Source organism: Aquarana catesbeiana, linkage group LG06 (genome assembly GCF_042186555.1).
Source record: "Aquarana catesbeiana isolate 2022-GZ linkage group LG06, ASM4218655v1, whole genome shotgun sequence".
In the NCBI taxonomy this organism is placed as follows: Eukaryota; Metazoa; Chordata; class Amphibia; order Anura; family Ranidae; genus Aquarana; species Aquarana catesbeiana.
In genome coordinates, this window is record NC_133329.1 from 188,221,150 (window position 1) to 188,234,218 (window position 13,069).

At 46.0% G+C, this 13,069-nt stretch overlaps 1 protein-coding gene across 3 annotated transcripts in view; it reads right to left on the minus strand.

The window, feature by feature from the left end:
* Positions 1-13,069, minus strand: part of SNX29 (sorting nexin 29) — a 2,112,233-nt gene that overhangs the window by 1,727,159 nt on the left and 372,005 nt on the right. For all 3 annotated transcript variants that reach the window (XM_073591167.1, XM_073591166.1, XM_073591168.1), the window contains exon 6: positions 1,675-1,745. In XM_073591167.1, coding sequence (XP_073447268.1) covers positions 1,675-1,745 — 71 coding nt within the window. The remainder of the gene's footprint in view (positions 1-1,674; positions 1,746-13,069) is intronic.

Sequence of the window (13,069 nt, forward strand, 5' to 3'; positions counted from 1 at the left end):
CAGAGGGTTTAATTCATGACACAGCTGTGAAGCAAAGCATTGTGGACACAGTATGTTTACACCCGCAGGTTTTGCCTCTGCAGCTAAAGGGGGGTAGTGGTAGAGGCACACAGTGGATGCCAGCTTATCTCCTCCCAGCCATCATAATTTAACCACACCCACTTTTAAACCACATCCACTTTTCGCCATGGCACGCTACACTTGCCACAGATCAACCCCCCCCCCACCACCACCACCACCCAAATGTCCCTCATTCTAAACTGCAAAAGTTGGGAGGTAAGCCGTCAACACTGAATGCATGTAATGGCAAGGGGTGCTGAGTTGTGCTGGAGGGTCTATTAATGATGGCTGCTGGAGGATCTGTTGTCGCTGGGGGGGGGCACAATTGTTTCTTGGAAAGATCTACTGTTGAGAGAGGGGTCTATTGATGCTGGCTGCTAGGAGATCTATTGCTGGTGAAGGTCTAATAATGCTAGTGTGTTTCTATTGTTGCTTGGGTGGTACTTTGTTGTGGGGGGGGAGGGGGAGTCTATTGTTGCTGTGAGGAACTATTGTTGAAAGGGGGATGTAGTATTGTTGCTGGTTGCAGGGGATACTGTCAGGATGGGGATGTCAGTGGACAAGATGGCTCCTCTGGGTGGACTTCTGTGTATCTTCAAAGGCTAATCCACATTCCTTCTCATAAACATAGGAATTGGGTACATGCTGATACTTCTGCACATGCACGCACAAATGCGTGTATCAGTGCACATACACATCGGTGTGTTTACGTGCACCTGTGACAGATAGAGGCGCCAAATGGGCTATTTAAACGGAGTTAGTGCTCTGGTTCAGTGCTGCTTTGTCTACAGCCTTCTGTGTCCTGAGAACCTGTATCCAGGTACTGACCTCGGCTCATATGACTTCTCCCTGAACTCTGCCTGTACTGACCTCCGCTGGCCTCCTGACCCCCCATTTCTGTTCCATTTGTTCCACTGATTGGCTCCTGACCCAGCTTGTACCTTGATGACGTTCCTGCCTGTGCCCCTGTACCTGATCTGTCTTGCCAGTGTATGACCTGTTTTACCTGACCTTGCTATTCCTCCTGCTGTCGCCAGTACCTACCTGTCTAACAGCTGTGCCTGCCTACCCACTGTCTGCTACCAGTATACGCCTCACCTGCCTTCTATTGCCAGTACCAGCCTGCTTCGGTCTGCTGCTCACCAGCTGCCACCCTGCCTGCTTCACTGAAGACCTCTGGCAACTACCCTGCCTGGCGTGGACACCTGCTCTGATAGCAAGACTTACAGGCACTCGTGCCACTCTGCGCCTTCTGTCCACACTATCAGGGGCGCCGAGTCAGAGGTGTAAGAGAGGCCATCCTCATCATATCAGGCTCTGCTACCAGGTATGACACAGATATATTTCACAGCTTATCATTAACAAATTCCATACAAATTATTAGCACCTCAAAATGATACTTGGTTCTGTATTCTCTAAAAGGGGTGGTATTGGGAGTTGGATAGGGGAGTAATCAAGTGACGGTGCTCGGAGGTGGGTAGGGGTGGAGACCAGAGGTGACTTAAAAGGGCAAGTTCCTGCATCTATTCTCTGAGAAAAAAAGCCCTGGTTACCATGCCATCTCCTCCAAATTATTAGTAACAATAACTTAGGATGCAATACAGATAAAGTTACCTGCTGCCATGGTAGGGAGCATGCTTGAACGTTCCTCATCAAACAGAAATGACCAATCTTCATAGAAGAAGCTATAAATAAAAAGAAAAAAAAAAACTATTTTATTTACAGCATACACTAAAATAAATTATTCTCACATAATCCTAAGGCTCCATTCACACGGGTGTCATCTGTTACATCAGTTTACAACCTGCTGACACCTGACTGCTCTGTTGTTTGCCTCCTGCCGACTGACACAACGCTCCCCCCCCCCCCCCACTGCTAAAGTAAACTAAGGGGCAAGGTCACCTAGTGAAGTCATTGACCATATATGGAAATGTCTATTTCCATAAATGGTCTATGTACCATGTATTCATTCATGTGGGGGTCCACCACAAAATCCATACCAGACCTAAAGGGCCTGGTATAGATTGGGTGGAGATCTGCATGCTGTTTTTCTATTTTTTAACATTGTTTTTTTTTTTTTTCTTTTGTTTACATTCTACTGTCAGCAGGGATTTTTTATAACACCAGCAGATTTTGGGGGTTTTTTAGGACACTGCCAGGTGCCAGCTCCTTAAGAACCAATTACCCAAACCTGTTGCTGATGCAGGGATGAGTCACTGGTTGTTAGGACGCCGGAAGGTGCTAACTCCTCAACAACCAATGGATGCAAAAACAGAAATCATCCTTTGACATCCACTTATCTCCATTCAGGTCCGTTTAAACACAAAAGGACAGAGACTTGTTCCATTGAAAAAACCAGACCTGAACAGAAGAGGATGTACCACTGTATGATCATGCATTTACAGTACATACGTTTGCCCCTAGAAATCAACAGATGGATGAAAAATGGACACAGGGAACACCCGTGTGAAAGGGGCCTAAGAAGAAGTAACCCCAGGATGCCACGCAGATGCGCTATGTGAATCATACATACCATTATAAAAATTGAACTCTTTAGCAATAGGAGGTATGATTGCAAGAGGCGGAATGTAAAACCGAGTTTTAACAAGCTCTAAGGAAACTGAAAATCCAGGTTCCTCCATATGATATAAGCACCCTGAAGCCCCTCAACCTGTCTGGATGAGATTCATGAGTGACAAAACCTCTCATAGTGACATGATGTTGTAGTGTCACATATCTCCGCCTTCGTTTTGACCCAGGGTATTAACCCCTCCCCTTGGTACCTCTGTGCTACCTAACATCTACAGGGGTATATTCCCACCTATCAATACATATCTATACTTTCTTTCTCCCTAAAGGGGAACTCTACTCCATGCCTCAGTCAGTGTCATTCTGCTATAGGCTATACTGAGCCATTCACAAATCTTTTTCTGGGTGTGCTTCCACAAGTGTCTTTAACTTCGTGTCACACTGGTCACCCTCTGTATATTATGGATGGGTCCCCTCTTAAATTTCATCTTATCAAATCCTGTGAACTGCTTAACAGACTGTTTAATCTGATCTTCTTTTGTTTCCCCAAATTCACTGCATGCTTCATTCTCAGTTTCATCATTAAAATTACAGCAATGTCTCAATCTGTTTATCTAATGTATGCTGTGACTTAAGCATTCATTCACCTCTTTACATATTTTAGGATTACCAGCAATCATGTCAAATTGACCACCAGTCTACAATTACTCTTGATTTTCATCCATGGCAACTAGTGTTGGGCGAATGGCTCGGGCCGAGCTAAAGTAAGCCCCGAACATCGCCTGTTCGGCGAACACTCGAATTTGCGAGGTGCTCAGTGGGATGTTCGCCCGCCGATCACCCCACAATGCTTCACAGTGCATTCTAGGGCCCTAATTGGATGAAGCTTTTCAGCTGACCGCTGGTCAGAGCCCCGATTGGACAAAGTGATGATGACTCTCCCCAATCATGGCTCAGTGCTCCTAGTCCTACCCCATTCTATGAATTAAGGTAAAAAGCCTTCTGTGTGCATCAGCCCTCCTCAGCTCCCCTAATACTTACATGAGGCCCATCTAGATCCAGCGATATTGTAGGAGTGTATGGGCTGCCTGGGACTCTCCTCCTCATTGGCTGAGATAGCAGTGTGGCGCAATTGGCTTCCACTGCTGTCAAAGTCAGTCAGACAATGAGGAGAGAAAGGGGGGTGGGGCCAGGCTGGGTTCCGTGTCTGAATGGACACAGGGGGCTGTGGATCAGCTCAGGTGCCCCATAGCAAGCTGCTCGCTGTGGGGGCACTCAACGGGGGGGAGGGGCCAGGAGCACTGAAGAGGGACCCAAGAAGAGAAGGATCCAGGCTGCTCTGTGCAAATTCCCTGCACAGAACAGGTAAGTATAACATGTTTTTTTTCTTTTTTTTTCAAATAACAAACAAGACTTTACAATCACTTTAATCACCTGTTCAAGAGATAAGCAGACTGACAGAAACAATAGGTGACTTAATTATCACAATTAACAATGGGAGGAAAACACCTAGGAGGCACACTATGGGAGAGACCTACTTACAATAAAGACATTATAGCAGGAGACACCAGACAGGTTCCTTTGAGCTGTTGATTGTCAGGGAAATCCTTTAGGACGTTTTGCTAACAGATATGAGCATGTGCGCAACAGATGGTCACATGGGAGTGCGCATGCACGTGGTAATGTGTGCACGCAAGAGGGTGCATGTATGAGGTGGCTTAGCGCCAGATGGGCTATTTAGGGAGGACTCGGTCTGTGCTTAAATGCTGACTGGTCTTCAGCTGTTCCCTGAATTCTGTTTATCTTTGTTGTGTTCCTTTGGTTGCTGACCCGGCTTGCCCTTAACCTGATCTTGGATTCTGTTACCTCGCTCCTCCTCCTGACCTGACTCGTTCCTGACTTGGCTCTGATCCTGATTCTGTACCTTGCTGCCAGCATGTTGACGACCCTGGCTATCCCACAACCATGTTCCTGTCTGCTAATCCTGGCTTCCCAGCTCATCCGAGTGCCTGCTCAGCTGTCTGCTGCACCAGCTCTGAACCCGCTGTATGTTCCAGCCTCCAGAGTCCTGACAAGCTGCCTCTCTAAAACCTTCAACATAAGCAGAGTTCCCCTTTAACCTGGACCAGTCCTCTAAACATTACTGCTGTTGCTGCTCCTCTGGTTCCACGGTCATCTTGGAGTCACATCCTCTGCTGCAGGTTCTGCAATCAACACCAGGCACTCGTGTCCCTCCTGTCCCTCGCTACCCTCTGTCTCATCCTCAGCAGGGCCAGGGCAAGAGATATAAGAGAGGCCGACCTCGTCAATTCAGTCACCTATCAGGTATGTGATAATGATATTAACATCCGCATTAAATCTCACAGTGTGAAGCAGTCATTGCTGGTTTGGGCACTTTATGACCAATAACTTGCATATACAGTGGGGATGGAAAGTATTCAGACCCCCTTAAATTTTTCACTCTTTGTTACATTGCAGCCATTTGCTAAAATCATTTAAGTTTTTTTCCTCATGAATGTACACACAGCACCCCATATTGACAGAAAAACACAGAAAAACTGAAATATCACATGGTCCTAAGTATTCAGACCCTTTGCTGTGACACTCATATATTTAACTTCTTCTGATCATCCCTGAGATGCGCTATACCGTAGATGTAAAAATTGCATAAAAATCAATCAATGCAGAAATAAATATAAGATAGTATCAAAGTGCATCAAATCATAAATGTGCAAAATAATAATGAAGTCCATGAACTTAGAAATCTAGAAAGTCTTCTATGGAGATGGGAAGAGTCCCCCAATAGCTCTCCATGAAAGCCAGTATGGAAAGGTAAGAAATAAAAACACCCCTCACAGTGATCCTCCACCGACTAAAATATGCTCTTACCAGATCGCAAGCTTAAGAGGCATGTGTGTGAACCCAAATCCGGGTGTGCAGCTAGCACTGAAGCACTCCTCTAGGTAGCGTATTGAACGATAAACAAATAAGCACGTAGTGGGCGTCCCTCTGTGCAGCGTGGCTCCAAGCATGTGAAGGGATATTGCAACACCAGAATTCAAGGACATAGGGACAAAAGCAAGGTGGCCATAGCGTGAATCCGATAAAAAAATTTATTAAAAATATGGTGGAAAACTTACAGAATAGTAGTATAAAAAGAGCAGTTCGCCAGCCGGCAAGTGAGCACCCGTTCTTGGCAAGGTGCGATGATGTCAAAGCGTCGACCTCCTGACGTACGTTTCGTCTATAACTGACGTCGTCTGGGGAACGGGTGACGCTCTGACTCATCGCAATATATAGACATGTAAAACCACCGCCATTGTGACATCTCAGAGGAGTCAGATGTAAACAGCCAATCATTTAAGAAGATTGAAACAGGAAACAACCATGTAACAGGAAGTTTCCCTAAAAACAATAAACCATACTGAAAACAAATAAAGATAAAATGATCAGATGGTAACAAGGACTAGAGCTGAATATGTAAAACCCCTGGGATGTTCAACGAAATAAAATAAATAAAATTGGCCACATGGATTATAAGGCGTTAGGTGAAAACGCACACTAAAAAAAACAAAAAACCCATATCAGCCTAAGTGCATTATAAGGCGGCATTGCTCCATCTAGTGAGGCGAGGAGTGCTTCAGTGCTAGCTGCACACCCGGATTTGGGTTCACACACATGCCTGTTGTGCTTGCGATCTGGTAAGCGCATATTTTAGTCAGTGGAGGATCACTGTGAGGGGTGTTTTTATTTCTTACCTTTCCACACTGGCTTTCATGGAGAGCTATCGGGGGACTCTTCCCATCTCCATAGAAGATTTTCTAGATTTCTAAGTTCATGGACTTCATTATCATTTTGCACATTTATGATTTGATGCAATTTGATACGATCTTATATTTATTTCTGCATTGATTGATTTTTATGCAATTTTTACATCTACAGTATAGCGCAGTTTTTTCTTTGTTGCTTTTTGTTTATTGTGAATTTTTCACAGTTGAACTGCTGCTTTTTGAAAGGGTTTTTTGGGATAGCGCAGTGTTTTTTTGCTTTTCTCATCCTTGAGATGGTTCTACACCTTCATTTGAGTCCAGCTGTGTTTGATTATACTGATTGGACTTGATTAGGAAAGCCACACACCTGTCTATATAAGACCTTACAGCTCACAGTGCATGTCAGAGCAAATGAGAATCATGAGGTCAAAGGAACTGCCTGAAGAGCTCAGAATTGTGGCAAGGCACAGATCTGGCCAAGGTTACAAAAAAAATTTCTGCTGCACTTAAGGTTCCTAAGAGCATAGTGGCCTCCAAAATCCTTAACTGGAAGACGTTTGGGAGGACCAGAACCTTTCCTAGAGCTGGCCGTCCGGCCAAACTGAGCTATCGGGGGAGAAGAGCCTTGGTGAGAGAGGTAAAGAAGAACCCAAAGATCACTGTGGCTGAGCTCCAGAGATGCAGTCAGGAGATGGGAGAAAGTTGTAGAAAATCAACTAGGGTTGTCCCGATACCGATACTAGTATCGGTATCGGCACCGATACCAAGCATTTGCCCAAGTACTTGTACTCGGGTAAATGCTCCCGATGCTTCCCCCGATACCTAGACTGTCAGCTGTGATCAGCGCGTGGGGGAGTTACAAGCTTCTCCCCCCGCGCTTTCAGCTGCTTTAGTGACACAGCAGTGATCGGTGCTTGTAATTCCCCCACACGCGATCACCGCTGACTGTCACTGCATCCCCCTTAGTCCTCCTCCGCTGTCCTGCTCCGCTGCTTGTCCCCCTCCGTTCCAATGTCCCCCTCCGCTGTCCTGCTCCGCTGCTTGTCCCCCTCTGTTCCAATGTCCCCCTCCGCTGTATTGTTCCCCTCCGCTGTCCTCCTCCGCTCCAATGTCCTCCTCCGCTGTATTGTTCCCCTCCGCTGTATTGTTCCCCTCCGCTGTCCTCCTCCGCTCCAATGTCCTCCTCCGATGTATTGTCCCCCTCCGCTGTCCTCTTTCTTTGCTCTGTCCCCCTCCGCTGTCCCCCTCCGTTCCGGCGTTCTGCTGTCTCTCTCCGCTGTGTGTGTATGGATAGAGTCAGCTGACTCTGTCCATTCACATAACTGAAACATTGTAATCTCCTGTGATTACGATGTGTCAGTTTATGAATGGAGAGGAGCCGCTGTCTTCTCTCCATTCATTATCAGTGCAGCTGAGGCTGCAGAGAAAGAGACTGGGGAATCTCTATCCTCTGTCTCTTTCTCTGTCTCAAGGGGGAGATATCAGAGGTCTGTTAAGACCCCTGATATCTCACCAAAGCCCCCCAACAGGGCTAATTAAAAAAAAACACACACACCTAGTGCAATAAAGAATAAAAAAAAATTGTAAAAAATAATAAATGTAAATGAAAAAAAAAAAATAAAAAAAAAAAAAAACACACACACACAGGCACCGTTCACTCCCACCCCCCCGCCCCCCTAAAAAAAAAAAAAAAAAAAAAAAAAAAAACACTGTCACGTGACATTAAAAAAAAGTATCGGTAATCGGTATCGGCGAGTACTTGAAAAAAAGTATCGGTACTTGTACTCGGTCCTAAAAAAGTGGTATCGGGACAACCCTAAAGTCAACCATCACTGCAGCCCTCCACCAGTCGGGGCTTTAAGGCAGGGTGGCCCGACGGAAGCCTCTCCTCAGTGCAAGACACCCGAGAGCCCGCATGGAGTTTGCTAAAAAAAACACCTGAAGAACTCCAGTATGGTGAGAAATAAGATTCTCTGGTCTGATGAGACCAAGATAGAACTTTTTGGCCTTAATTCGAATCGGTATGTGTGGAGAAAACCAGGCACTGCTCATCACCTGTCCAATACAGTCCCAACAGTGAAGCATGGTGGTGGCAGCATCATGCTGTGGGGGTGTTTTTCAGCTGCAGGGACAGGACGACTGGTTGCAATTGAGGGAAAGATGATTGCGGCCAAGTACAGGGATATCATTAACAAATTCCCTGTACCTCACACTGGTCCGAAGGTTTACCTTCCAACAAGACAATGACCCTAAGCACACAGCTAAAATAACGAAGGGGTGGCTTCACAAGAACTCAGTGACTGTTGTTTAAAGGCCCAGCCAGAGCCCTGACTTAAACCCAATTGAGCATTTCTGGAAAGACCTAAAAATTGCTGTCCACCAACGTTTACCATCTAACCTGACAGAACTGGAGAGGATCTGCAAGGAGGAATGGCAGGGGATCCCCAAATTCAGGTGTGAAAAACTTGTTGCATCTTTCCCAAAAAGACTCATGGCTGTATTAGATCAAAAGGGTGCTTCTACTAAATACTGAGCAAAGGGTCTGAATACTTAGGATCATGTGATATTTCAGTTTTTCTTTTTTAATAAATCTGCAAAAATGTCAACAATTCTGTGTTTTTCTGTCACTATGGGGTGCTGTGTGTACATTAATGAGGAAAAAAATTAACTTAAATGATTTTAGCAAATGGCTGCAATATAACAAAGAGTGAAAATGTAAGTGGGTCTGAATACTTTCTGTCCCCACTGTAAGCCTTCAAAATTGGAACTTTTCATTTTTCAAGTTCGGGTCTCGACTTCAATGGGGTTCGCCATTCGGGTCCAAACGTTTGCAATGTTAGAGAGTTCTGGCACAAACCAAATAGGGGGGTGTTCGGCCCATCTCTAATGGCAACCAAACCCTAAAAAATCAGTAATACATTGCACTTTTCATTGGCAGAAATATCATCACTACTGGCATAAATCCTTTTTTCAACATTTGGCAGGGCAATGTAGGCACAGGAAGCATACACTGCAGAGTGGTCATCTCCCATGGCAAGCTCACTGTACCCCACTTCCATTGACACATGATTTTCTGCCAGGAAATATCCTGACATTTGACCTTCATTGCATAAACTAAGCTTTGAGTCGTTGACCCCAGTCTTTTCATTTACATAGTTGTCTGGCACCATCACATTTTAACTCTTTGTAGGTTGCAAACAAGACTTCCGCTACGCTCCCATCCTTACATGGTCTTTTCAACTTGTGAAGGGATATCTGCTGCAGTAGCAGGCATGCCCTTCACTAAAAGCTGTTCTGGATCTCTCTGGCAAAGCACAAATAGTCTCCATGCCCACAGTTACACACAGAGACCTATTTTAACACTTGTAATAAATGTTTTGTCCAACTATCCTAGTCTACAGCTGCCATAGATGTATTGTTTTTACTTGATTATCCAGCTTTATGTTAAAAAACAAACAATAAAAGAGATTCCCCCATCCATACAATCAAAGTGGCTGAAGGAATCTCCCCACTTCACTATTGTATTCAGACAGCAGGACTACTTTGCTGTCAGAATACACTGATCAGTCCTGCAGCCAATAAGCTGCATGCGTTGATCGAGCAAAAATTTTTTCAGCAGCCCAATTCGAGAGAAGCTAAATGCTTCTCTGAAGTAGGAAAACCATAGATGGATTGAAATTTGGCTGTTCCCTTCTGAACTGGCTGAATTTTGATCTATCTATGGACAGATAATTGTTCTGTGGTACAATCAAACTACTTTGCAGCATTGTTTCATCTGTCCATGGACACAAAGGAGTGGCTGAACAGTAGGCACATTGCACATTTCAGCTTTAGGCATATCAGATTTCAATATCTCGTTAATATCCTGTATGTTAAACCATTTGTTACCCAAAAAAAAAAAAGCATCCTGTTCCTTCTAAGCATGAATAACAGCACATTGCTTATGCTGTGTAATTTGACCCCTTCTATCACCTTAAATACCTGGCTGATCCTGCCTGTGCTGCCCTCCCGCCTGTAAACTGACTGCGATTTACCATGGCTGCTGAGCCCTGACACCGTGGTCAGTTTACATGCCTCCGTCATCCACAGCACTCCTCTGTCCGCCTCTCTCCCCTCCCTCTATGCCTGTCAGCTCCTGTGTGTGAGCGGCCCCTCCCCTTCAAGCACCGTTCCAAGCAGTATAAAAATTACTGCTCACAATCACTGCGAGCCCATCTGCTAAGATAACATGTATATGTATATACATGTATGTCGTTTTTTACAAATCTTCTTCTAAATACCTTATTTCTCCTTGGTGAACAGCGGTCACGTGACCACCCAGCAGACGTCAGAGGGAGACCTTGACCCCTCCCTCTGTAGTACACACATTGGAGGAAGAGAGTGATGGGAAGTCATGTGACTGCTGATCAGCAAGGAGAAAAAAGGTATTTAGAAGGAGAATTTTAAAAAATGACATACACTGTATAGTACATGTTATCCTAGCAGAGGGTCTGGCAGTAATTGCGAGCACTGCCTTTACAACCTCTTTAAACAAAGTTGGCTCTTTTACCAAAATCTTATCACTGGGAGCCTGTTGCTCTGCACTAAACACAAGAACATTTTCAAAAATTTCAGTCTGCAGTAACACATTCTTATTTTCAATGTTGGCACACGGCTTTAGGACATTCTTATTACTCCTTGCAGACATAATCTTGCCCACCAGGTTAGCACCATAGTTGTCCTGGGTAACTGATCACCTTGGCAGTTTCCAGGAAAACATCTGCTGTCTTAGACATCATCTTGCTCAGTGGTCACACATATCACTTTTAATTCATCATTTGTCTAAAGTATATGACACGGATGCATTTGCAGCAGTAGTAAATTTCACACTGACATTTTTATCAACAGTTATAAACATCGGGTTTGTAGAATTTTTAACTCTCGTCTGCATTGCACTACATTGTAGAGTGGCAAGTCTCTCAAGATAAACAGCAGGTTTCCCAAACAGGGTAACTCAAATTTTACTATCGGTCTCCATCATTGTTTTAGAAGTTCCAGCATTTCCTTCAATAAAAATGGTCTCACCACAGTTATGCCTTGTACACACGAGCGGACTTTCCAGCAGAATTGGTCCGACGGTCTTTCCGGCGGACTTTCCGGCGGACTACCTAAATGGACGGACTTGCCTACACACGACCGGACTTTCCGGCAGGCTAGGTCCACCCGTCCTTCCGACGGACTTTTGCCGTAGTTACGGCGGACTTTCAGAATGAACGGACTTGCCCACACACGGACAAGTCCGTTCATTTTGAATGTGACTCGGGTACGACGGGACTAGAAAAGGAAGTGAATCTCGCCGCTTTTATCGGCGAGATTGACACCTTGCGAGCCCCGTCGCGGGGCATACCAGGCCCTTAAGTCTGGTATGGATTTTAAAGGGAACCCCCTACGCCGAAAAAAACGGCATGGGGTCCCCCTCTAGAATCCATACCAGACCCCGATCCGAGCACGCAGCCCGGCCGGTCAGGAAAGGGGGTGGGGACGAGCGAGCGCCCCCCCTTGAACCGTACCAGGCCGCATGCCCTCAACATGGGGGGTGGGTGCTTTGGGGGAGGGGGGGCCCTACAGGGCCCCCCCACCACAAAGCACCTTGTCCCCATGATGATGAGGACAAGGGCCTCTTCCCGACAACCCTGGCCGTTGGTTGTCGGGGTCTGCGGGCGGGGGGCTTATCGGAATCCGGGAACCCCCATTTAATAAGAGGGCCCCCAGATCCCGGCCCCCCACCCTATGTGAATGAGTATGGGGTACATGGTACCCCTACCCATTTACCTAGGGAAAAAGTGTCAATAATAAAACACACTACACAGGTTTTTAAAGTAATTTATTAGACAGCTCCGTAGGGGGTCTTCTTCCGGCTTCGGGGGTTTTCTTCCGACTTCGGGGGTCCCTCCGGTTCCTCTTCTCCCGGCGTCCGGTTGGTTCTTCTCCACTCTCTCTGGCCTCTTCTCCCGGTGTTCCAGTTCTTCTGCCGGCTCCTCCGCTATCTTCATGCCGCTCTTTTGCCAGCGGAGGCCTGGACTTTTGGCTTCTGGGCTTCTTCTCTTCTTCCGATGTTGACATGACGGTCCCTCAGGCTGGAATGCTCTCTGAGCGCTTCGCTCTGACTTATATAGGCAGAGACCCCCGCCCCTTATGCCGTCACAGTCCCTGGGCATGCTGGGACTGTGACGTTTTAGGGGGCGTGGTCAACATCACCCTGTCCGGGTACGGCGGACTTTTGGGAAAATAAAGTCCGCCGGAGCCTACACACGATCGGATTGTGCGGCGGACTCTGGTCCGCCGGACCAAGTATGCCAGAAAGTCCGCTCGTGTGTACGCGGCATAATAGATGGCACCATCTGAATTTGAGTATGTTCTTTATTTTGCCCTGCCATTCCACCCATTAAGCTATAGAATGGAAAAGGGGGACCAGAATTAAAACCCACACACATGGGGACAGGGGATGGCATCTAATTCAAAATGCACTCCTTTGTTTAAAAAACAAAACAAAAAAATAAAGATTATTGAGGTAAATTAATGGGATAGTGCCCTCTAAGAAATCAGCTCACCTGTCATGTGTATAGTGGCGGGAAGGCTGAAAATCCACATGGCCTTCTGGAACCTTCTGTACACCTATATAAAAAGGGGCTCGGTCATGGGTCTGTCACAGTTGATTGGGACCTGTTTGG